Genomic DNA, 22,873 nt, shown 5'->3' with positions numbered 1-22,873 from the left:
GGGTGGGGGTCGGGGAGAGACTCGAGCCCAAATTACCCCGGAGTCTATGCAAGAGCCTTTCTGAGGCATCACTTGCAACCCCCGAGCGAACACCCCAGCAGAGTGGCCAACAGGAAACTGTGTGCGGGAGGAGGCCCTGGGCCCGGTGCCCTGCACGCAGGAAGCGAGACGACAGATGCCTGGCATTCTTTCGTGGTCCAGCCAGCCCCTGCCGCCAGCTGAGATGGAGAAAGCCGTTTGTCAGCAACTCAACCACGCCCAGGAGTAGAGGCTTCTTAGCCAACTGCAGTGGGCTGCACGGCAGCCCTAAAGAGGTCTCCCTGCGACCGGGAACATGCAAGTGTCCCCTTACTCCAGAAAAGGGCCTTTGTGCACGTAATCGTGGACCTCAAGAGATCATCCTGGATTTAGGGTGGCTTCTAAATCCAGTGACGGGTGTCCCCATAGGGAGCAGCAGCCGTGGAAGACGGGCAGGGACTCTAGTTCTGTGTGTGACAAGCCAAGTCACGGCAAGAAGTACGGCAGCCGCTAGAAGCCAGGAGAGAGGCAAGGAACGCGTTCTCCCCTCAGAGCCTCCAGCCCTGCTGACGTCGGTTTCAGTTTGGCCTCCGGAACCGTCGGCACAAATTGTTGTTTTAAGCCACCAGGTTTGTGCTAATTTGTTACGGAGACTCTAGGACACGAATACACCAGTAGGTGTCCCCCCCCCCCCCCCCCCCCCCACGTGAGCCCCCTCAGCTGAGCACGGCACCCCCTGTGCTCTAGCAGGGCCGCTCCCACTCGCACCGACCCGCGGGAGCCCCGTGCCCTCCTCGGGGTGATGTACGTTTGCCGAACGGATGAAGACACTACTCTTGTTCTGACTCCAGGCTCGGTTCTTCCTAAGGTGACGGCCTCACACGACGGAGGCCACATCGTCGGCATGTGGGAAACTCCACAGGTACGGCTTTGTGCCACAGTCCCCAGAGCAAGTCTGGTCCCAGGCGGTGCAAACGCCGTCAGGAAAGTAGAGCTGCTTTCCCGGTGGGCGGGAAGCACATCCCGGGAAGCGCATCCCGGGAAGCACATCCCGGGAAGCGCATCCCAGGCAGGACACGCAGCCGCCTGCAAGCCTGTCCTCTCCCAGCCCTGGGGACAATCTTTTCGTTCAGAGGCCAGTTACCCATCACCGCCACTCAGGACGGGAGCCCATCTCCTAGGCTCACGTCGGGTCGTCCCGTCCCCGACGAGAACAGATCGCCAGAGGCCAAGCGGTGCCGTTCTCTGCCTCCTCCCCAGAGCCGGCCGGTCACGGTTCTCCTCCCGGCAGTCGCCTGTCAGTTCTGTGGGTGTCCTGGAGCCAGCGCAGCACCTCCGATAAGCCAGTGCCCTTCTGGGCGCTGATTTCTGCCGTGGTGATGTTCTGCTTGGCACAGGCAATGATGTCTGGGAGCCTGATCAATGACTTCATCTCGTCTACGGTCACGTAACAGGGCAGATCGCTAGGGCAAAAGCAGCACCCCGTCACGGCGGGCTGCCACAAGTGCATCCCAAAGCCCACGGTACCCCCCACCCCCCAAGCCACGAGCCACCGTCCCGGCTCCACTCCAAGGGAGCTCCTCCCAGGACTCGCGGCCGTGCTCTCCTCCAGGAAGACAGACCGTACATCTTATTGAAGAGAATCAAGACGGATGCTTCTGCGAGTTGCTCTGCAGAAAGGAGGCCCAGGAGTTGCACGCAGGACGCGGACAGCTGAGTGGGGTTAGCGGCGTCCATCATGAACTGGGGAGGAAGAAAACAGAGATGGGACCACCCCGTGATGGAGACAGTCCTTCCCAGATCCCCTCCCTGGGGCAGCAAGACCTGGCTCAGGAAGAGCAAAAGGACTTTTAAACAAAGGATTTGGGGGGACAGCAGAAGTTAGGGGAAATGACTTTCATGAGAGCGACCTGATGTCATTTGCTTTCACCTACGTGGAAGTTCCACTACTCACGTGGTCATCAGTTCTTCCAGGAAGGGTCCTGGAATCTGGGGCACAGGCTTTGCCAGGATGGGACAAACCCAAGAGATGTGGGATTCAAACACAAACATAAAACACACCCAGAGGATCAAGGCAGAGAGCAAGCGCCAGTTACTGGCAGAGAATAAACGCTCCCCTCAGCAAACCTTGCGTGAGCTTTTATGTCCGCTCTGAAGCAGAAGCACTTAGGGATCAAGCTATTCGGAAAAGGAAGCAACTCGAAGTTCGGTCACGTTTCCTTGCCTTCGTGTAATTGCTCAGGAACCCAAACTTCAGCCTACGCAGAGTGAGGTCCAGCACCAGACAACGCTTAAGTGCAAAGGATTACGACCTACCAGGAGAGAGTGGCAATTTCCAAAGTAGCTGGACCAGATGGGGCCCATACACCCCCCCAGCTCCCGGATGGTAATCTTTCTCTGGACGACGATGTCAGTAAGGTTGGTGCCCACCTGTGGAAAAACTCGAGATGCACAAAGGACACAAGCACTTTCCCATTGGGAACTCCTGGCTAGCAGCTCTCTACACTGTGATCCAAACCCCAAAACGCCCCTTGTCAAGGGCTTAGCCCCTAAGACACAGTCCTACGTAAGGAAGACTAAATTGGGTTCCAACGCCCTAACCCTCAGAGCTGACTGTGGCCGCAGCACCCACACCCATCGGGGGATTCGCCCTCCGAGGCGACCAGAAAAAGCAGTCTCAAGAGTGGTGAGGGGTGGGCGGCTCTGGGCCCCTGTCCCGCACCCACCTCCCCTGCAGCTGTGTCCCAGGAGGCAGTCTCCTTCCCAAGACACCCCTCACCTCCTGAGGGTTGGGTTTAACACAGGGACCGGCCGGACTCCAGCGTCCGCTTAAAACAGCCCAAAGCACTTTGCAAACCGCGAAGGGTACCCCCTTCTCGTAGCCCCGCGAGAGGGCGGGTGCCTACCGTGGGGCGCGTCGGGGGAGCATCGCCCAGGTCGCCCTTCCCATCCCCGGAGCTCAGCTGTGCGCGCGGTCAAGGATCCCCAGAGCCAGGCAGGGAAGGCGGGCGGCAGCCGGACCCCGCCCGGGGAAACCCCCCCGTCCCGGCGCCCCCAGCCCCGCCCCCCCGGGCGCACCCCGCCCCCCACCCCCGGGCCCTCGCCCGACGCGGAAGGATAGTCTGCAGCCTTTTCACCAACAGCGTTTTCCCGACACCCGAGGCCCCCAGGAGAAGACACATCGCGTCCCCGGACTCCACCCGGCATCCGTAGCCCGCGCAAGTCCCGCCCTCCACCCCGCTTTCATTGGATAGGCCTCACGTCCAAGTTCTTCATTGGTTCGCGGCGCTCAGGACCTGGTGCAGCCCAATCGGCGCACAGCCTCTGGGGCGAGCCGAAAAGCCCGCCTCCTCGCCGCTCGCGGCCCGGCCCGGCGCCGCGCGCGTGCGCGCGCCCGGGGAAAAGGCGGAAGCGGAAGTCGGGGGCGCGCCGGTTCGCAGCGGGGAGCGCAGCGGCGTCGGGTCGGGGTCCTGGGGCGCCATGGGGCGCGGCAGCGGCACCTTCGAGCGTCTCCTAGGTAACGTGGCCCCCGCCCCCCGCGGCTCGGCCCGCGTCCTGGGAGCTGAGCCGGGAGGCGGCCGCCGAGCCCCCGGGGTGTGGGTGGGCGCGCCCGCGCTTTGGGGACCGGGCAGTCCCGGGTGCTGGGCGCGGGCTCCGACCCGAGTAGGTGAGGGTCTGCGGAGGAGACCGGGCCCGCGCCCGCGGCGACTGCGCTCGGGGCTCTGCTCCTGGGCCGGGAGCGGGCCGGTCCCGAGGAAACAAGCATCTGACTGAGCGGGCCACAAGTCCTGAGTCACGGAAACGGGTGACCTGGTCACATAGACCCGCTCCCCCAAAAAACCTAGGTTGCGTGGGGTTTGAGGGTGCCCCCCAAACATTGGGCTCCAAACGGTGGAACCAGTAGTGTCTTCACTGGGACCTGCCACGCTCTTATGAGCGCTGCTTCCCTGGGGAACCAGGCCGGCGCTGTCTGTCCCCACTGGGCTCCCGGAAGGCCGCGGTGGTTTAGGAAGGCGGGTTTTCTGTTTGCCGGAGGTGGAGCTGATCCTTTGGGAGCCTCCTGGAGGTCACGAGTTTTAGCAAAGAAAATGAATGTTTAGGGACGTGTCCTCTTCTGCCCCCAGTGAAACTGCGTTGCGTGGGCTCTGTTTGGGGCCAGTGCTCCCTGTGCTCCGGTGGTCAGTCTGAGCCTGTCACGCTTTCCCCTTGAATACGGTTTTGGAGAAGACCTCAGATGAGCCACCTTCCTTGTTCTGAGCACACGCAGCTGAGCGGTGGCTCAGCCCCCCAGAGATCAACCCCGAAGTTACTGCCAGACCAGTACTGCGAGTGGGTGCACCTCGTTAGATCACCTGTGTGTCCCCGGGAGGAGAGGCAGCAGGGCTGGAGGACAGAGCATGTGTGTCTGCCTGAGGCACCTGTGATGTGGAGAGTGTGAAGGTGTCATTCGGAGAGTCCTTCTTCCGGGTCAGTCCTGTCTTCATCCCACAAAACACTTGGCATCTTCTCCAGCCTCGCCCTTGCTGGGATCTCGTCAACTAGGCTAAACTTGGGGGGAACCAGGGACTCTGCGGGATGAGGTGGCCGAGTATAGTGTTGAACTCTGCCTGGCTCTGCCCCAGCGAGCCGTGGGACCTCACTTCTCGGCTTCCTTGTTTTTGTCGGTAAAGAGGATGGAAACAGGCCCTTGCTGGCGAGGCTGTGTGAGAACTCAGCATTTGCATGAAGCCTTTGGAACGGCATTTGGCCCACAAGTGCATAAGCGGTGTTCCGTATCATTATTTTTTAAGCGGTTTGTCCTTTCTCTGAGAAGGACAGCGCTCTCATTATCAGGTGGCAAGAGGATTTTCGTGTGCCTTTCCATTCAGTCCAGATGTTTTAAATGGGAAGGAGACGGTCTCTCCTCCCTGTTGCGGAGCTCTGGGGCCACCTAGGGCATCAGACGAACGCCGAGCCCCAGTAACGATGCATTTTTGCTTTAGACAAAGCTACCAGCCAGCTTCTGCTGGAGACCGACTGGGAGTCCATCCTCCAGATCTGTGACCTCATCCGCCAGGGGGACACACAGTAAGTGAGGCGGGCCTGTGCCGCCCAGAGGCGAGGGGGCGGCACCATGGCGCACTCGGGGTTGCTTGGTGCCCTCTGATGCGCCAAGATCCGGCAGTGGCCTGCCCTCGTGGGAGCAGGTCCTGAGGTGGAGAAGTGAATGGTCTCCACACTGGGAGTTTTGGGATCTGGGGACAACGAAAGGGCTTTCTCTGTATAGCCTGGAGGTGTGTGATTCCCTTACCGTTTGCTTGGGGGTTTTGAGGACCAGAGGGCGGGTGGGCTCTCTTCACGTTAGCTTCTGAGATGGTTCGTTTTTCTATTTCTTTCACCAACGTCCTTTTCTTTCAGAGCAAAATACGCGGTGAGTTCTATCAAAAAGAAAGTCAACGACAAGAATCCCCACGTGGCTTTGTATGCCCTCGAGGTAACTAGCACCCCCGCCCCCCCCCCCCGCCCCGCCCCGCGCTCTGGCCACCTCAAGAGTCCCCACCCCACTGTCCGTGTCAGGAAGGCAGAGACGAGTTGAGTCTGGGGCCTTGCCCACCTGCCTGGGGAACGAGGGAGATACGAGCAACCTGATAGAGGTCATGCCTCAGCTGTCCCACCTGCAGCCGGCTGACTTGGGGCCCAGACGTGGACTCTCGTCTCTGTCCCTGGTAGTAAAAAATGGAATCAGAAGGGGCGCACGTAGCAGCGGTTGCTGCCCGACCCAGAGCTGCCACGTGGATCCCTCGACAGGCTGGCTTGCCCGAGGGGCCTGTCCGAGAGGGGCGTCCCACCCTGACCGGTGACTTGGCCCGTCCCTTCCTCGGGTCCCGCAGGTCATGGAGTCTGTGGTGAAGAACTGCGGCCAGACGGTCCACGATGAGGTGGCCAACAAGCAGACTATGGAGGAGCTAAAGGAGCTGTTGAAGGTGGGCTCTTGGAAGGGGACAGACGGTTCTAGACTGTGGGGAGTGCAGTGACCCCCGAGGCCGGGCTCTTCTGGGTGTTGGCCGGCACCTAGGGCAGAGCAGTGCCGGGCAGAGCAGAGGACAGGAAGGTGAGCACCTCAGCCTCAGGAATCCCAGCTGGGTGAGGTCGGGGCGTCACCAGAAGTGAGCCAGGCTGCTGCGTCTGGGGACACAGAGGAGACCCCGCCGTTCCTAGGGGAAAGGCTTCCCAGGGGCTGGGCTCAGAGCCTCACTGGGTGGTGGGGAAGGAGCTGTGTGTGCGTGAGTAGCTGTGGGCAGGGTGTGCGGGTGGAGGCCTGCGGGGAGCCCCGAAGCGTGGGCCAGCGGGGGGGGGGGGGCTGTCCCACGTGCAGAGCCAGGATTCTGAGCAGGGAGGCACGTGAGTCTGACGTGTTCGTGGAGGGAGAGCTGGGGGAGACGGCATACCGGGGACACCTTGGGGAGTGGGTTTCACACTCTCTGTTCTTAGGGGAGGGACGGTCCTCCAGAGTCCCTAGAGAGAGTGTCCTGCACGGGCCACCGCCCAGCTGCAGGGATTGTGATGTGGGTGGTGACAACATGAGGTTGGGTGACACAGAGCAGGTGGTGCGGCCATTCTTTGAGGTGAAAGGGCATCTCGCAGGGGTGAGGCCACCTGGGGGCGGCCAAGGAGCCCAGCCCCGTATACCGGCTCTGTCACCACTGGTGGGCGGGGCCGCCGCTTCCCGGCCCGGGTGGGCACCCGTGGGCTCACGTGGCCAAGAGCCCATCTGGGGCCTGAGGTGGGCTCCGACTGGTGACCCAGGCGGTCCTTAGGGTGGCCTGGCTACAAGGTCAGAAGGGCTAGCCCTGCCCCTCGTGCTATCACGGCCACATCCCATGTGCCACGCGTGGCTTGAGCCTGTTAACCCCGTTTTGTAGAGGGAGGGTAACCGTAAGAAAGAGGGCTCCACTCACTGGATGCAGGTTACGGGAGAGAACCGGAGGTCTCGTGCGTGAGTCTACTTGGCATCTCCAGGAAGCAGCTTACTCGCCCTGCTGTCTTCCTGAGTGTCCCCGAGAGAGCTCTGGAGATGTGACTGGCCGTGCTGGAACCTGGTGGAAATGGTGGCTGTGCACGCGGGGAGGTTCCTGGAGCGGCCGGCCCCCACCCACACAGGCTGGCTGTGACCAGAGGAGAGGCAGCCGGCCGCGTGTCCGCGGCCTCAACGCAGTCCTGCCGGGCTCTGCCTGTTACGGCCTGGCATTTGCTGGAGCCACAGTGGGTTACAGACTGAGGGGCCTCTGGGCTCGGTTAGGGTGCCTTGGGGTAGGGCAAGAGGAGGCAGGGTAGTGGATCTGGGGAGCTGGGCTTCAGGGAGGCCCCAGCTTTTTCTAGGGGACTGAGGACAAGTTCGGTCCTGTGTGGGTAGATGGCTGTGATGGGCTTGTCCTCGGGGCCGGGCTTCACGGAGGAGCGTCGGGCCTGGGGAGTGGGTCCGTGCGTGGCCCCTGTGTCCCACGCAGGGCTCCCCCCCCACACACACCCCTGCCGGCCCGTGCGCTCAGAGTGGCGCGGTCTCCCTGCCGCTTCCTCGCAAGGCCCCTCTCTGGTGTTCCCATCTCTCACGGCCCTCCTCGTTGTCTGTTCTCCTTTCTCCTTTCTCTGCAGAGGCAGGTGGAGGTAAACGTCCGAAACAAGATCCTGTATCTGATCCAGGCCTGGGCGCATGCTTTCCGGAACGAGCCCAAGTACAAGGTGGTCCAGGACACGTACCAGATCATGAAGGTGGAAGGTGAGCTGGGCGGGGTCTGTCAGGTCCCAGGCTCGGGACACAGCCTCTAGGAGCTGAGGGGCCGCTCTGCACCAGGCCGTCCCAAGGAAGGCTGTGTGCACCGTGTGCGGGGCGGGGGACGGCCTCGTGCTGCGTGATTGGTGGCGGGAGCTTGAGGTGGTATCGCCGTGGGGCAGCCCGACACCCCCTGGGTGAGGCAGACGACACACGAGTGAAGGGTTAGTGAAGGAGCCAATTCCCGAGCGTCAGGTCCTAGGAAGGAAACAAAGCCTGGGAACCCTGCCTCTAAACCCTGGTGCTGGTTTAGCACGAGGGCTGGAGAGCGCCTGGGGAGCAGGCAGCTCGCACACCAGACCTGAACACGAGAACGGACAGTGAGAAGGGCTGGGCCCTGGAATCCCACAGAGGATTCCGTTCCGAGGCCCTGGAGCCACGGGGGGCTGGTGCGAAGGCATGGGAGGTGCCGGCCCGCAGGAGAGCTCAGGCAGAGCTGGTCCCAGGAGGGCTTTAAGCTGGGCCGTGACAGCTGAGGTTCCTCCCCGCCGCCACAGTGGCCGTGCCGAGCTGGTGGGGTCTGGCAAGGGCTGGGCCACCGTGGCTGAGCGGGTGTGTCCCCCACCTGGGCAGAGCCCTCTGGCCCTGAAAATGAGGCCTGGGGCAGGGGCAGCGTCTGGTGGCTACGGGCGGGTAGGAACCTGTGGAGAACGTGTGACAAGGGTCCTGTCCGTGTTGGTGAGTTGGCCTCAGGCCCGCAGTCCCTGGACCTCTGACCTGGGATGGTGCGTATACGCTCACGTTCACTTTGCTGAGGAGAGCATCTGAAGCTTGAATTCTTGAGGGATCTGCGTCTCAGAAAAGCTTGGGAACTGGTTTTAAGAATCCTGAGAGGTACAGGGGGCTGGAGCGTGGGGCCAGGAGCCAGATGGGAGGTCCAGGGAGGATCTGTGAGGCCCTTGGTGTGGTGGGAGTGCGGCCAGGCTCCATGCCACAGCCCCGGAATGGCGCGGCCGTGGGGAGCCACCTCGGGTACCGGGCAGGCCCACTCGTGCACCCAGGCGCACTCACCTGGTGCCAGGTCGCTGCTCTCTGCACCCAGGGGCTCTAGGCCTCCTTTTGTAGGTCCGTTTGGGGAGGCGGATGCCAAGAGTTAGAACGTGGCTCCTAAAGGTCTCGGGGCAGACGGGGCGAGGACAGGTGGGGCGGTCGGGGTCTTGCGTGCCAGGGTAGCACCGGCGGTGACCGCGGGCTCTTTCCTCCAGGACACGTGTTCCCAGAGTTTAAGGAGAGCGATGCCATGTTTGCTGCAGAGAGAGTGAGTCCTCCGGGTGCTGGGCATCTGGGAGTTAGGCTGCTTTGAGGGAGCCGAAGGGAAGCCCGGGGGGCCCGGCTCGTTGGGAACATTGGCGGGGGAGCTGCCGTCTCCACGAGAACGTGCCGCTGGGTCTTGTCAGGCTGGGGTCGGAAGGTCGTTCAAGGTGCCTGTGGCTGGCGGGCTCGCGTAGCTAAGACCCGCCGTTGTGTCGCTGCGGCCCGCAGGGAGCCTGGCTGCCACGTGCTTAGAGTGAAGAGGGTGTCCTGGAGTGGCCTCCCTCCTCGTGTCTGTGGACTTGGCCCCCAGCCCCTGCGCTCTCTGGGGTCTTCCCCCATTTGTGGGGAGTGGGCATGTCGGCAGGGAAGGCGGGGGCCACGTGACCCTGACTCTGCCTGTCCCCCAGGCCCCCGATTGGGTGGATGCCGAAGAGTGCCACCGCTGCCGGGTGCAGTTCGGGGTGGTGACCCGCAAGGTGAGCGTGCCCCCCGGGGCAGTCCCCAGACCACCCGCTGTTGCCGTGAGGCCGCTGCACCCACTCGAGGTCCTCTCCCTCTTGGCTGTGACCTCGTGGTGCGGGGGGTGGCCAAGGCCAAGTCCACCCCCAGCCGTGCGGTCATCTTGGTCACCAAGGGGTCCTGAGTCTGATGGCCTGTGCTGTCGGAGGAAGCTTGGGCGAGGCTGCGTCCCCCAGGGGACAAGAATGCCGTGGGCTTGGGGCCGCGGGAGGCTCGGGCGTGTGTTTCCCGGGCCTGCTGCGCCCTTAGCTGCACCTCACGGCCGACAGCCTGTGCGCTCCAGCCCCCCGGCTGCAGCCTCCCTTCCTGTTGAGGCACAGAAGGCAATGGTGCAGGCTGGGGCCGGGGGGCGGGGGGGTCTCAGCTGACGCCCCGGATCTACTGTCCCGCAAGTACTCATCCCCGAGCACAACTCGTGCGTGGGTTTTTTTAATTGGACTTCTCCCACAACGATGGCTGCAGTCGGGAGCCTGGAAGCGTGCTGCTTCCCGAGGGTCTTTGGGGCCACTCAGGCCTGCCTTCTGCCCGCTCTTGGCCCAGCTCCCACCCGGGGAGGCCCGGCCGGGGGCACTCAGCAGCAGGCGGAGGTGGGCAGGGTGGGCGCGAGAGGGCAGCGGCCCGGTGGCGGGCCGCGCCCTGACCCGCCCCGTTCACAGCACCACTGCCGGGCGTGCGGCCAGATCTTCTGCGGCAAGTGCTCCTCTAAGTCCTCCACCATCCCCAAGTTCGGCATCGAGAAGGAGGTGCGCGTGTGCGAGCCGTGCTACGAGCAGCTGAACAAGTGAGTCCGCACCGGCTGCCCCGAGGGCCTCGTGGGCTCCGGGTCCTGGCTGTCCAGGAGGGGGGCTGGCACGCACCCAGGCTCTCAGACCTGCCAGCCGGGTGCTAGGGTTTGTGTGCTTCTTAACTTTTTAGCTTGGACGTAAAACTTAGGGAAGAGACGCAGGGGCGGTAAGCAGACGCCACGTGGTGTGGCCTCCTCACGGCTCCCTCAGTGTTGAGGCCGCCACGTTGGCATAACTGCACGGTCCCCCTTCCCCACCCACCTGCATGTTCACGCACACCATGTCCATTCTGGATCTCTGCGAGCGAGCTGCGGGTAGCCCCCCCGCCCCCCCTGTACCCCAAGCCCCGTGTGTTTCCCTAGAAGTGCACGCTCTCCTGGGAGCACAGCACAGTTGTCACACCGGGCCGCGTGACATCAGTGCGGGGCCAACACCTACTTTGCGCTCCCATTCTGGTTCCACTGCGTCCCTGTCAGGCCCATCCAGGTCCGTGGCACATGACAGGTGGCCGTCCCACCTCCTCAGCTGCCTTAGAGTCTGGTTCTGTGCTCCTGGTACCGTCCCAGGAGTGAGGTTTCATCCCTCTCGGTGCGGCCCGTCTGGAGGCCCGTGCTGTCCACCTCCCGGCGTCTGCGATGGTGTCTGCAGGCCGCTCCCCTGAAAACTTCCTTTCCCACGTGTGAACCTCATTTTCAGGAGAGGGGGCTGGGGCTTAGGCCGGTGACTTGCCCAGGGTCCCGCATCCCAGAGGCGACAGCTGGTTTGAGGGACCGGCTTTTCTCTAGAGCATGGCCTGTGGCACTTCTGTCGTCATTCTGTGGGGATGCGGGGGGCTGGGGTGAGGTTCTCGGCCACCCAACGTTCTCTCACCTCCAGGAAAGCAGAAGGAAAGGCGTCGTCCACAGCGGAGCTGCCCCCAGAGTACCTGACCAGCCCCCTGTCCCAGCAGTCCCAGGTACTCCTGGCCCCGGGCCCCGCTCACCGGCCTGTCTGTCCCCAGCTGCCCCCAGAGTACCTGAGCGGCCCCCTGTCCCGGCAGTCCCAGGTACTCCTGGCCCCGGGCCCCGCTCACCGGCCTGTCTGTCCCCAGCTGCCCCCCAAGCGGGACGAGACGGCCCTGCAAGAGGAGGAGGAGTTGCAGCTGGCCCTGGCCCTGTCTCAGTCAGAGGCTGAGGAGAAGGAGAGGATGGTGAGCCGAGGGAGGCTCCCCCGGTCTGGGGGCACGGGGGGAGAACGTCCCTAGACGTTTGGGGAGGGCCGAGGAGTGTGGAGGCTTAGTCCGCCTGCGTCCTGACGCTTCCCTGCTCCGGCAGAGACAGAAGTCTGCCTACGCCGCTGCCACGTACCCCAAAGCAGAACCCGCGCCCGTGGCCTCGTCGGCGCCCCCTGCCAGCAGCCTGTACTCCTCGCCAGTGGTGAGCCCATCCCAGGCCGGGCCGCGGTTCTGTGCCAGGGGGTGGGGAGGCAGGCCAGAGGGCTGCCCCAGAAAAGACGGCGCCTGATGGGGTGGGTGCAGGTCGAGGTCCGGGCAGGACCTCCCCGGCCTTCCTGCCCCTGGCCAGGGGTCCCCTGTGAGGGGAGAGGACATGGGAAGGCTGGAGGCATCCCCCCCAGCCCCGCCCCCGCCCCGAGCAAGAGGAGATGGGTGAACCCTGGGGTCAAAAGGGGTCTGCCTTTTTCTGGCTTTAGCTCCCTCTGTAAATAGGGGGTGGGTGGCAGGTGGGGAGGAAGATTTAGGAAGTCATCGTGGGCTCTGCGGGGCTGCACGAGCAGGGGGGCCAGCTGGCCAAGGGCCTAAGGAGACCCTGCACCTGCCGTTGGGACGTTACAGTGTGGTTTCTGGGAAGCGGCGTGGGGGTACCACACCCAGAGCCCCGGGGGCCCCTCGGACAGACTGGCCGGTGCTCAGTGCCCACTGTCACGGCCGTGGCATCCCAGCATCCTGAGCGATGGCCTGGGAGGAGCTGGGTGAGTGTTCGAGCCCGTGGGTCACTGCCGATCTGGCCTGTGTCTCCCCAGACCTCGTCGGCGCCTCTGGCTGAGGACATCGACCCTGAGGTGAGGGGGCGAGGGTGCCTCTGCGCGTGGTGCTTTCCCATGCAGCTCCTTGTTCCTCGGGAGTGACCTTTGTTGCCCGTGCAGCTTGCCCGGTACCTCAACCGGAACTACTGGGAGAAGAAGCAGGAGGAGTCCCGGAAGAGCCCCACGCCGTCTGCCCCCGCGCCCCTGACGGAGCCGGCTGCCCCGCCCGCGGAGGGGCACACAGTCCCTGCCAGTGCGCTGGAGGTGGGCTGCTCTCGGCACTCCAGGCCCACGGTCCTGGGGGGGCGGCGCCTGGGATAGGCCGGACGCCCCTCTCACCCTCTGGCCTCTTCCAGACGCCCCTCCCGGAGACAGACTCTCAGCCCGTGGCCCCCTCCAGCGGCCCCTTTGGCGAGGTAAGCTGTGGCCCCCTCTGAGGGCCCCGTTACAGGCACTACTCCTGGTGGGGCCAGGGCCCCGCCCACAGCGACCTCCCGGAGGCGAGCTGTTCCAGCGGAGAACTCCATGGAACCCCTGCGCACCAGCTGGCTCTTGGCCACCTGCTGCCTGGCGTGGATCAGAATATTGTAGGGCAGCCCAGAACCACCCGGATGAATCTTTGTTTGCCCTGTCCTGGGGCTTGGGGGCTCTGTGGGCCATTGACTAACAGACCAGGGCCTCTTCAAGGGAATCAGGCCACCTTGAAGGCTTCCGAGCCAGGCCGCCCAAGCTCGGCCAGCTCCGTCCTGGCCGACACGGAGCCCAGTGCAGGAGGCGCTCCTGGGGCTCCTTGGGGCTCAGCGGCACCATTGGGAGGATCGAGTCAGATGCACAGCAGGGTCGGAGCATAGCGCCTGGAGTGGCGGGTCCTGTCTGGGGGCCCTGGAGGGCACGGGGTGGGGCGGGGACGCTCCGCAAGGTCCCACGTGTGTCCCGAGCAGCAATTCCAGAACGGGGAGTCGGAGGAGAGCCACGCGCAGTTTCTGAAGGCCCTGCAGAACGCCGTCACCACCTTCGTCAACCGCATGAAGAGCAACCACGTGCGCGGCCGCAGCATCACCAACGACTCGGCCGTGCTGTCCCTGTTCCAGTCCATCAACAGCATGCACCCCCAGCTGCTGGAACTGCTCAACCAGCTGGACGAGCGCAGGCGTAGGTGCCGCGGCGCACGGGGGACCTTCCGCGGCGGCCTCGCTGCGCCCCTCGGGGCAGTGCCGGCCCGGTCGCCGTGGGCGCGGCAAAGGTTTTTAGGGTGGGGGCGGGGAAGTGCCCCCAGCGGTGGGAAGTACCCCGCTGAGCATAGGGCAGTCCGCTCAAGGAGGAATCCCACCCCCGGCCCTGCCCCTGAGAAGCCCACACCCCGGCCGTGCCCTGTCGCCAAGCCCTTGGCTGGGCAGGGGCAGGCCCGGTGGCCATTGTCCGGAGTGGGAGCCCAGCCCTGGGCGGCCAGCGCTTCCCACCCACCCCAAGGGCTCCCGGCTCCGCCCTCTCCCCACAGTATACTACGAGGGGCTGCAGGACAAGCTGGCGCAGATCCGCGATGCCCGTGGGGCCCTCAGCGCCCTGCGGGAAGAGCACCGGGAGAAGCTTCGCCGGGCAGCTGAGGAAGCCGAGCGCCAGCGCCAGATACAGCTGGCCCAGAAGCTGGAGATCATGCGGCAGAAAAAGCAGGTGCGGCGGTCGGCCCCGGGGCGGGGGGGGGGGGGGGGGGGGGGGGGGGGCGCCCAGGTTGCCGGCGGCCCTGACCCCTGCCCCGTGGCCCGCAGGAATACCTGGAGGTACAGCGGCAGCTGGCCATCCAGCGCCTGCAGGAGCAGGAGAAGGAGCGCCAGATGCGCCTGGAGCAGCAGAAGCAGACCATCCAGATGCGGGCCCAGATGCCCGCCTTCTCCCTGCCCTACGCCCAGGCACGCACCCCCGCCGGGCCCACCCCTAGCCGGGGACGCCCGCGACCACGTACTGCCCTGTCCGCCCTGACCGTCGTCTCTCTCTGTCCGCAGCTCCAGGCCGTGCCCGCGGCCGGGGGCGTGCTCTACCAGCCCTCCGGCCCGACCAGCTTCCCAGGCACCTTCAGCCCAGCAGGCTCGGTGGAGGGCTCCCCCATGCACACCGTGTACATGAGCCAGCCGGCGCCCACTGCCGGCAGCCCCTACCCCGGCATGCCTGGGGCCGGAGCAGGTAACAGGGCGGGCACCTCCGATGAGCCCCAGACCACCAGCTTATCCTTCTTCGTTCTGGAGTAATTTTGGATTTGCAGGAAAGTGAAAACAGCACCGAGAGCTTTCCAGGTTTTCCCCACGTTAACGTTTCGTTACGTTTGCACTCTCTTCATACGGGCACGCGTGCCCTCTCCTGAACCTCTTAGAGTAAGGGGCAGGCACGATGCCCTTTGCTCCTCGTGGTCTCAGCATGCGTGTCCTAAAACCAGGTCACTCCCTCACGGCCTGGGCATGGATGCCACGCTAGGAGCCCCTGAGGCCGTGGTGTGACGTCCTCCGCAGCCGGGTTCAGCTCTCACACATCTCTTTGTGCCAGTAGGAACCCCACGGTTGTTGTCTTTACTGGTTCTGTTTCTTTTTGTCCCTAACCTAGAATGTTCCTACTCTGTGTGTTTCATGATACGGACTTCTCAAAGAGCCCTGGCCCATGTCTTGCAGACCACCCGTCAGTGGGTTTTGTCTGGTCTCAGTCGGCGTGACGGCCCGTGGCTGTGTTTGGGCCAGTCATCGGGGGGCTACAGTGTTCAGCAGGAAGGCACAGTCGGCCGCTGGCCACGTGGTGCGTGGGCCGTCTGTTGGGTGTCCTCCCCGGAGGGGACGGTTTTCTCGTAACCAACAAGACCCTGGCGAGGAGATAAGACACCTACATCCTTGTTCTTCTGCAGGCTTTAGCTCGTGGTTTTAATGTTTTTTGCTAATTTTGTCTGAGTTTATCATAACGTTTGCCAAACGGTGACTGTCTCGTTCCTCCCGTTGATCAGAGGTCTGTTCAAAATAAGAAGGCACTTTTTGTTCTCTCCTGTCTACTTTTTCATCAGGCAGACCCATTTTATTCAAATTTCACAGTGTGTTTGGACGCTCAGATGGTCACAGGGTTTCCTGTGGCCCCAGGAAACCGCTTCGGCTGCTCCATTTCCTGAAACGTAGCTCCCGTCCAGCGAGCCCCTGGTCCTGATAGCGGAGGCTCTTTGGCAACCCGGGCCCAGGCGCGCTCAGCGCAGGGGACCGCCGGGACGTGTAGATGCACACGCGCGGCTTGTCTTCCGGCAGGCAAAGCTTCGGTGATGCCGCACGGGGCTCCCTCCCCTTCCCACGCCTCTAACTCCTGCCTCTCGTCCACTCCACGTGTGCTGTTTTGTTCGTTCCTGGGATACACACAAAGTGGCTCCGGGAACGCCAGCCCGAGCCACTGGGGACAGGCGCTCGCTGACAGGTTCACTAGGTCTGTGGTCCTCTCTCGGCCGAGGACGCAGGGTCCAGACGCTGAGTTTCCGAAGGCCCGAGGGCTCATTTTCGCCAACTTCCCGTGTCCTCCTGTCACTGTCAGTACAGTTTGGTTCATCTCTTCTGATTTCATTCTGTTTTAGAACTCCTCTCCTGTTCTCGTTGATTTCGTTGCTTTTCTTTTTGGGAGAACGTGAAACATGAACTCGCTCCCAAAAGTCACGACAAAAAGGGAGACTCCGAAGTGCTGCCCCTCCCCGCCCCCCACCCTGCAGGACAGCCAGCTTGCTCCTCTCCCCTGCAGATCCCGGCATGGTGAGCGCCTACATGTACCCGGCAGGAGCCGCCGGTGCGCAGGCGGCCCCCCAGGGCCCGGCCGGACCCACCACCAGCCCAGCCTACTCCTCCTATCAGCCCACCCCCACGCAGGGCTATCAGGTAGGCAGGTGGGGCCGCGCCCTCTCCCGGGGAGAGGACCCCAGCCTTTGTCCCATCACGCCCTTCCCTCCACAGAACGTGGCCTCCCAGGCCCCACAGAGCCTCCCGGCCATCTCCCAGCCTCCACAGTCCGGTGCCATGGGTTACATGGGGAGCCAGTCGGTGTCCATGGGCTACCAGCCGTACAGCATGCAGGTGAGAGACTGTGAGGCGTCCACACGGAAAAGACGCCAGGGGAGCACTGGGCAGGGCAGGCCATCCTGCTCAACACCCCCTTCCCCACCGTTAGGGTCTCCTAGCTGGTGGGCGTTTGATTTTTCAGGTCAGAAATGCCCCCCCTTTATTGTCGGCAGGACTCCTTAATGTGAGTTTCGCTTCATTTTCGCAGAACCTCATGAACACCCTTCCCAGCCAGGACACACCGATGCCGCCCCCACAGCAGCCCTACATCTCAGGGCAGCAGCCCATGTACCAGCAGGTGAGCCTCTCCCCAGGCTGCCGGCAAGGCTCAGGACGCTGAGGGTGGTGGGGCTGGCCTGGGGAGGACAGACAGTGCAGGCCAGGACTGGTTCCCAGCAGTGAGGACATCAACACACACCGCACGCACGCCACAGCACCCGCAGATATCCAAGCTACGCACGTTCCCTTAAAAGTTCGAGGCCAAGTCAGCTCAACTCCACAGACGTTGGTTGGGAACGCGTGGGGTCTATGCTGGGGCAGGAAGAGAAACGGGAACCGGCCACACGCTGGGAGGAGGGAGTGGGGCTGGGGCCTCCCTGGGGCTGAGACCAGGGCAGAGCATTCTATAGAACAGCCAGTAGAGGGTGGGAAGGTGGGGCCAATGGTTCCTCTGTGTCCCCTCCAGATGGCGCCCTCAGGGGGACCCCCCCAGCAGCCGCCCCCCGTGGCCCAGCAGCCGCCGGCACAGGGCCCTCCGGCACAGGGCAGTGAAGCCCAGCTCATCTCCTTTGACTGATCCCCAGCTGGGAGCTGGCCATCCAGAACAACACTACGGTTCTCTGAAACCCCTGCCTCCGTCTCTAACTAGCATCGTCCTGCCTTGCTCTCCTCTTACCGCCATGTAGTGTCCCTGCTACAGGCAGGGGGTGGCCCTTCCCCCTTTCTGTCCTCTTCTGCTGACTCCTCGTGCTCCAGGCCCTACCCTCATCCCCATCTCCCTGAGTTGGGTCTCTGACCTCTTTCCCCAGGGCCAAGCCTCAGAGGGTGGGAGGGAAGGACCTTCTCTGAGAGGGAGCCCCCAGCCCAGTGTGTCAGGTCCTGTGAGGGCTGCTGGAGTGGGGCCCTTCTGTCCCGTGCAGCCTGTGCCCTCCCATCTGCACCGTGAGCCTGTGCAGCCTGTGGTCTGACTCGTGTGCGTGCCCCCCAGCGGTCAGCAGGCACCCCCGGCCCTCACGGGAAGGTGGGGGTTCATCTCCAGCTTCTCTGCTTTTGAGCTGCCATGTCATCCAGTGCCCTGAGTAGACGGAATGGAACACTGAAAATAAAACGTCTTTCAACAAGTATTGGAGTGTCTGTTCGGAAAGAAGGTGGTAGGCAGCCGGCCCAGGTCTGGGCAGGGGCGTGTGGGCATGTGTCCGTAGGCCAGCCTGTCCTCCAAGCCTGGCACAGCTCCACAGGCAGTTGCCAGGGGTGGACACTCTCTGGCAGCAGCTGCAGATCTGCTCCCGGCCTGGAAACTGGGCGCCATCGAGCTGTGCCCTTGGGGAGCCCAGCAGCAGCCCTCTCCACCTGGCTCTGCTCTGCCCAGACTCCTCCAAGACTTGCAAAGCCCAAGGATCTGGTCTGATTCTATACCAGTCGTGGTCTGGAAGAAAATATTTTAAGAATGTAAACTCACAGCCCTTTGCGTCTAGAGTTCAAAACATTTCACACCTTAAATACCAAGTCTCTTAGATGACCCTGGCATGAGCTCTTCTGAGAAAGAATGGACTAGTTTAATAGGTGATCTGAGTGCAGGTCAAAAGCAGGGCCAGGAGAGCAAGAGGTTGAGGCAGAGGAGGGCTCTGCTTTCGTGATCTAAAGTGCGGTTCCACGCCTGGCTCTTGGAAAATGAGCTGGAAGAGGAGAGACCCAGGGCCCTCAGGGCAGGTGTTGGCTGAGCGGGGTGGAGCTACAGAGGTCTAAGCAGAAGAGCAGGTGCGGGATGTCTGGGAGCTGGCTGGAAAGGCAGCTGGAGACAGAGCCAGGTGTGCGGCTAGCCCTCCCGTCCAGGGCTCCATCCCTCGACCCTTCAGAGCTCAATCACAACCCTTGGCAACGCTGTAAGGGGAGAGCCCCCAACTCAGCTGCCGAGGCGCTCCCGAGGCTACGGGAACCGCGCGGCCGAGAAAGGCAATCCTTCAGAAGGAGGAGGAAACCAAGGAAAAGACTGCCCAAGGGCAGCGGGGGCTCCCCGCACTAGGTGGCTCCTGGCTGCGGGCGGCCAAGGCCCCCAGCACGGACCTGCGGAGAAAGGACACCTGGGATCCCCGTGCCCGCCCCGCGGCGGCGGAAATTCGTTGTCAGCCGCCGCGAGGCTTCCCCAGGTTCTCCCTGGCGGGGCTGCCCGGGGGCCGGGACCGCCTCCCCGAATCGGACGGAGCCTGGCTCCAAGCGGCGGCCTTTTCTGGCCTTGATTCCCCCAGCGAGTAGAGGGCCCCCAGCCGGTCACCGTCCAGCCCCAGGCCCCCGGCCACCACCAACGACCCTCTACGCCTGCGCGGTTCGCCGCCTAGTGGGTAATCTCGGGAAGGGAGCGCGAGGTGCGGCTAGAGTGTCCTCTCCTACTCGTTTGCCCGGCGGCTTCGTCGGCTAGAGCGTCGGTCCCCAACTCTCTCGCCCGTCGGGCCCGCGCGGCTAGAGCGCCCTCGCGCAGCTCGTATGCTCGGCGGCCTCGGCGGCTAGAGCGTCCTCACGCAGCTCGTATGCTCGGCGGCCCGGGCGGCTAGAGCGTCCTCCTCCTGGGGAGCCGCGTGTGACCTTCCCGCCCGCGGACCGATGCTGCCGGCGGCCGCTCGCCCCTTTTGGGGGCCGTGTCTCAGACGTCAGGGCGCTGCGCTCCGTCTCGCCAGGTACCACGGTCCGCCGAGGGCTGGCGGGGCGGCAGGGTCGGGGCCCTGGGCCGGCAACTGAGGGTGCAGGTTGGGGGCGGTGTCCGCGTGCGGCGGGCGGGATGCCACCCCCGACTCGGTGGGGCCCGGAGGCGGTGCGGGTCGCGGGGGTCCCCACTTGCCGGCCCCCTAACCACGCGTGCTGCGCAGAGTGCTAGGGGTGGTCCCAGATGACCTTGCTCAGGTCCCTGCCACTCTGCGGGCCTCAGTTTCCCCTACAGGCCTAGTGACGTTGGAGGTCTTCCGTCGATGGGCCCGGCGTTGTGCCGTCCGAGGGCCCCAGGTTCTGAAGGCCTTAGTGTAGCAAAATGCCGTCAGGCTACTGCCCTGCTCCCGTGGGTTGATAGAGAGTTTTCCGACACGGGAACTTAACGGTGTGGGTGGTCTGTCTGCAGATAATTGCGTGCATTTCTACGGCTCTTTGAAGTACTTAAGGTAGCTGGGAAATCCCCTTATTTGCGTGGACCCTGGAATCTGAGAACCCTGGGTTGGGACCTAGGAGCTAGAACCGCGCTCTTACCATCAACCTGTCTGGTCTGTGTCACTGGCCTGTGCCAGGCTGACAGCTTTGTTTGGGGGGCTAGGCAACAGGTGCCCCGCGTCTGCGCTGTGCGGCTGATGAGATGCAGCAGCCCTCGAATGGGGGAGGCCCTCGCCGGCGCACCCCTGGATAACGCCCCCAAGGAGTATCCCCCCAAGATCCAGCAGCTGGTCCAGGACATCGCCAGCCTCACGCTCTTGGAGATCTCAGATCTCAACGAGCTTCTGAAGGTACCACAGGCCCCGGCCTGTGTCTTGTTCCTGGTGTATTTGGGGTGTGTAGTAAATCGTCCAGAGTGTGCCCTCTGAATGTGAGGATCGTGCCAGGCTGTGTGTTTATCTTGGGTGTGATGGGCAGCTACTGAGATTGCTCTCTCCCCTCCCTGCAGAAAACCCTGAAGATCCAGGATGTTGGACTCATGCCAATGGGTGGCACAGTGCCTGGTGCTGCCCCTGCTGCAGCAGCCGCAGAGGTGAGCCCAGGCCAGGGTCCTGTGCCGAAAGGCCCCCGTCTTGCCTCGTGTCACATGGCCCGACGCCCAGATTTCTCCCATTGTCCCTTGTCTTGGCCCTGCATCAGTCAGCGCGCCCTGCAGACCTGTGTGTGCTGGCTGTGGGTTCCCCTGCAGCCCTGCCAAGGGTGTGCGGGTCCCTGCCCGCGCGGAGACCATGTTTTCGCGGGGGGAATTGACAATGAGTCAAAGGAGAAGAAAATGTTTGTTGAATAGCAGGACTTGAACTCAAGTGCTACGAGAAAAAAGTAGGGAAGAAGCTGAGGGGAGAGGAGGGTTATGATGTCAAGAAAGGCCCTAAAGCCGAGGAGATGTGAGGATACAGGAGGCCAGCTGCAAGGGGACTGCACGCGAGAGAGCCGTGGGGGCACGTCGGGCTGGAGCGGCGAGGTGGGGAGGCGCTGGACAGGCTGGAGCCTCTGTAAGGAAACAAGCAGACTTGAAGCCACACGTGAATTTGTTTTTTGTTTTCTAGGTTTTTTAGTTTGGTTGGGGGCTGTTGCAATTTTTACAAAAAGTTTCGAAGTTCTGTCTGCAACTGCAAATAATGCCCTGTGTATCTGTCTCCAGTCTCGATAATTAGTAAGGTTTTGATATTTAATTCATTTGTCCTTTGAAGCTTAACGCAAATTTCTTTCTTTCTTTCTTTCTTTCTTTCTTTCTTTCTTTCTTTCTTTGTTTTTTGCTTCTTTTTTTTTTTCTTAACCTTTATTTATTTTGAGAGACAGAGACGGCACAAGTAGGGGAGGGGCAGAGAGAGAGGGAGACACAGGATCTGAAGCAGGCTCCAGGCTCTGAGCTGTCAGCACAGAGCCCGACGTGAGGCTCAAACCCACAAACCATGAGATCGTGATCTGAACCGAAGTCAGACACTTAACTGACTGAGCCACCCAGGTGCCCCTCAGGGCACATTTCTGATCTGTCCTTTCTTGGTGCGCTCCAGCCCACATCTCTAAGAACGCAGGTACTGACGTAGCCAGGAGCCATTTGTACAACAAACGTAATTAGCAGTGGTTTTCTATCTCAGTCTATTTAGATTTAGCTAATGCTTCCAGACTTTACAACAGTTGGTTTACCCAAATCTATACGAGGTCTGTGAATTGCATTTGGTCATTGGGTGTCTGAAGTCTGGATCACTGTCCTCGGTCTCCTTTCCCTGGCCATCCATCCCCTACCAAGGAGACCAGGTCAGGGGTCCCGTAGAGTGCCCTCCCGGCTCCATATGTGTCTGTGGCTCCCCTGGCATCACATCCACTCCCCCACCTGCCACGAAGTGGTAGCTTTACAGACTCATCATGTTCAGCCTGAACGTTTGGGACAAGGAGAGAGAGTTACTCTGAAGTCTGTCATCTAAACTGGGACACTTCGGGGGGCGAAGGAACACTGTTAATAATAGGGCAGGTGCAAAGCAGGACACCCCAGGCTGCCGGGCTGCGTGCCCCCTGCTCTCCGCGGTGCTGTATCTTCACATGTGGTGAGAGAGGCTCTGTCAACCCCAGTCCTCCACTGGTCACCTGGGGACGGTGCAGCTGCAAATTTGTCCATGTGATTTGGGGCTCACCCGAGGATGGGCCGAGCACTGTTGGTGTCACCCTGACCGGCCACAAGTGACTGTTTTTAAGGGACGAGGGAACCTGAGCGGGGTCGGGGTGGGGGGAGGTGGTTTCAGAACCGCCTCCGGAGAGATGGCAAGGTTTCCAGCGACGGAGCAGGTGTCGCCGAGGAGCACGTGAGGGAGGGGCCCCGGCGCTGACGAGGCGGACCAGTTTGTCCTGAGCCCGGCTGCCCGGCGCGGCCTCCCGCTGGAATGGCGGGCCTTGCTGTGCCATCTTGGCGACTTTGGGGCCACAGGACCGAATGTGCCTGCTTTACCCCATCCTTTCTCTCTCCCTCTCCCAGGGGGCAGAGGAAGACATCCCCAGACAGAAAGAGCGGACGCATTTCACCGTCCGCCTGACAGAGGCAAAGCCCGTGGACAAAGTGAGGCTGATCAAAGAAATCAAGAACTACATCCAGGGCATAAACCTCGTCCAGGTGAGCTCCGCGCCGCACAGCCCTCTGGCTGTTGCCGCTAACGTGCTAACGGTACTCAGACCGGCCCCTCCTACTGCAGGGTTTTTTGGGGCAACATGGGCCCCATTTCTGACTTTGCTCTCTGGCAGGCAAAGAAGCTGGTGGAGTCCCTGCCCCAGGAGATCAAAGCCAATGTCTCCAAGGCCGAGGCGGAGAAGATCAAGGCAGCCCTGGAGGCGGTGGGCGGCACCGTGGTTCTAGAATAGGCCAGCTCTGAGGACTGGTGGACTGGGGTCCCTGGGACCTGACCTGGGGGAGGCCCCCTCCTGCTCCAGCCCTGGCATCCGGGACCCGTGGTGGGAGCGGCTTCAGGGCAGAGCTCTGGCACTGGCTCTGCCATCTCTGCTCC

At 62.7% G+C, this 22,873-nt stretch overlaps 3 protein-coding genes across 10 annotated transcripts; 2 read left to right on the top strand and 1 right to left on the bottom strand.

The window, feature by feature from the left end:
• Nucleotides 1–712: 712 nt before the first annotated feature.
• On the bottom strand, nt 713–5,422 carry ARL16 (ADP ribosylation factor like GTPase 16). 3 transcript variants are annotated; one of them, XM_049635503.1, is made up of 5 exons: nt 3,140–3,327; nt 2,925–2,983; nt 2,335–2,448; nt 1,646–1,761; nt 713–1,481 (listed from the first exon to the last, which is right to left on the bottom strand). In XM_049635503.1, the coding sequence occupies exons 1-5, from the start codon at nt 3,198–3,200 to the stop codon at nt 1,289–1,291; spliced, it is 543 nt and encodes a 180-aa protein (XP_049491460.1). In that variant the 5' UTR covers nt 3,201–3,327; the 3' UTR covers nt 713–1,288. The 3 variants fall into 3 exon arrangements, with proteins under 3 accessions (XP_049491460.1, XP_049491459.1, XP_049491458.1); XM_049635502.1 differs by lacking the exons at nt 2,925–2,983; nt 3,140–3,327 and adding an exon at nt 5,309–5,422; XM_049635501.1 differs by lacking the exon at nt 2,925–2,983 and having other exon boundaries at nt 3,160–3,327.
• Nucleotides 3,412–17,812, top strand: HGS (hepatocyte growth factor-regulated tyrosine kinase substrate). 5 transcript variants are annotated; one of them, XM_049635493.1, is made up of 22 exons: nt 3,412–3,535; nt 5,001–5,085; nt 5,416–5,491; nt 5,889–5,981; nt 7,657–7,774; nt 9,034–9,086; nt 9,490–9,558; nt 10,258–10,382; nt 11,263–11,341; nt 11,477–11,575; nt 11,700–11,801; nt 12,406–12,444; nt 12,529–12,672; nt 12,765–12,824; nt 13,350–13,560; nt 13,907–14,079; nt 14,175–14,315; nt 14,409–14,586; nt 16,156–16,289; nt 16,365–16,484; nt 16,678–16,767; nt 17,155–17,812. In XM_049635493.1, exons 1-22 carry the CDS (start codon nt 3,499–3,501, stop codon nt 17,263–17,265), a joined length of 2,337 nt encoding a protein of 778 aa, XP_049491450.1. In that variant the 5' UTR covers nt 3,412–3,498; the 3' UTR covers nt 17,266–17,812. The 5 variants fall into 5 exon arrangements, with proteins under 5 accessions (XP_049491450.1, XP_049491449.1, XP_049491448.1 ...); XM_049635492.1 differs by having other exon boundaries at nt 7,651–7,774; nt 11,706–11,801; XM_049635491.1 differs by having other exon boundaries at nt 7,651–7,774.
• Nucleotides 17,813–18,766: 954 nt separating this feature from the next.
• Nucleotides 18,767–22,804, top strand: MRPL12 (mitochondrial ribosomal protein L12). Of its 2 annotated transcripts, XM_049635498.1 has the most exons (5): nt 18,839–19,360; nt 19,984–20,170; nt 20,329–20,412; nt 22,351–22,485; nt 22,614–22,804. In XM_049635498.1, exons 1-5 carry the CDS (start codon nt 19,287–19,289, stop codon nt 22,728–22,730), a joined length of 597 nt encoding a protein of 198 aa, XP_049491455.1. In that variant the 5' UTR covers nt 18,839–19,286; the 3' UTR covers nt 22,731–22,804. The 2 variants fall into 2 exon arrangements, with proteins under 2 accessions (XP_049491454.1, XP_049491455.1); XM_049635497.1 differs by lacking the exons at nt 22,351–22,485; nt 22,614–22,804 and having other exon boundaries at nt 18,767–19,360; nt 20,329–20,759.
• The last annotated feature ends 69 nt before the right edge of the window (nt 22,805–22,873 follow it).

The sequence above is a fragment of the Panthera uncia genome, chromosome E1 (genome assembly GCF_023721935.1).
Source record: "Panthera uncia isolate 11264 chromosome E1, Puncia_PCG_1.0, whole genome shotgun sequence".
Classification (NCBI taxonomy): Eukaryota; Metazoa; Chordata; class Mammalia; order Carnivora; family Felidae; genus Panthera; species Panthera uncia.
This window is presented reverse-complemented; position numbering and strand designations above follow the sequence as displayed.

Coding starts and splice junctions, on each gene's coding strand:
- MRPL12 (XM_049635497.1), top strand. CDS start 19,287: ATGCTGCCGGCGGCCGCTCGCCCCTTTTGGGGGCCGTGTCTCAGACGT. Junction 19,361..19,983: donor GCTGCGCTCCGTCTCGCCAG/GTACCACGGTCC, acceptor TTGGGGGGCTAG/GCAACAGGTGCCCCGCGTCT. Junction 20,171..20,328: donor ATCTCAACGAGCTTCTGAAG/GTACCACAGGCC, acceptor CCCTCCCTGCAG/AAAACCCTGAAGATCCAGGA.
- ARL16 (XM_049635503.1), bottom strand. CDS start 3,200: ATGTGTCTTCTCCTGGGGGCCTCGGGTGTCGGGAAAACGCTGTTGGTG. Junction 2,984..3,139: donor GTTGGTGAAAAGGCTGCAGA/CTATCCTTCCGC, acceptor GACCGCGCGCAC/AGCTGAGCTCCGGGGATGGG. Junction 1,482..1,645: donor TTGATTCTCTTCAATAAGAT/GTACGGTCTGTC, acceptor CTTTTGCCCTAG/CGATCTGCCCTGTTACGTGA.
- HGS (XM_049635491.1), top strand. CDS start 3,499: ATGGGGCGCGGCAGCGGCACCTTCGAGCGTCTCCTAG. Junction 7,775..9,033: donor CCAGATCATGAAGGTGGAAG/GTGAGCTGGGCG, acceptor TCTTTCCTCCAG/GACACGTGTTCCCAGAGTTT. Junction 16,485..16,677: donor ACCAGCCGTACAGCATGCAG/GTGAGAGACTGT, acceptor TCATTTTCGCAG/AACCTCATGAACACCCTTCC.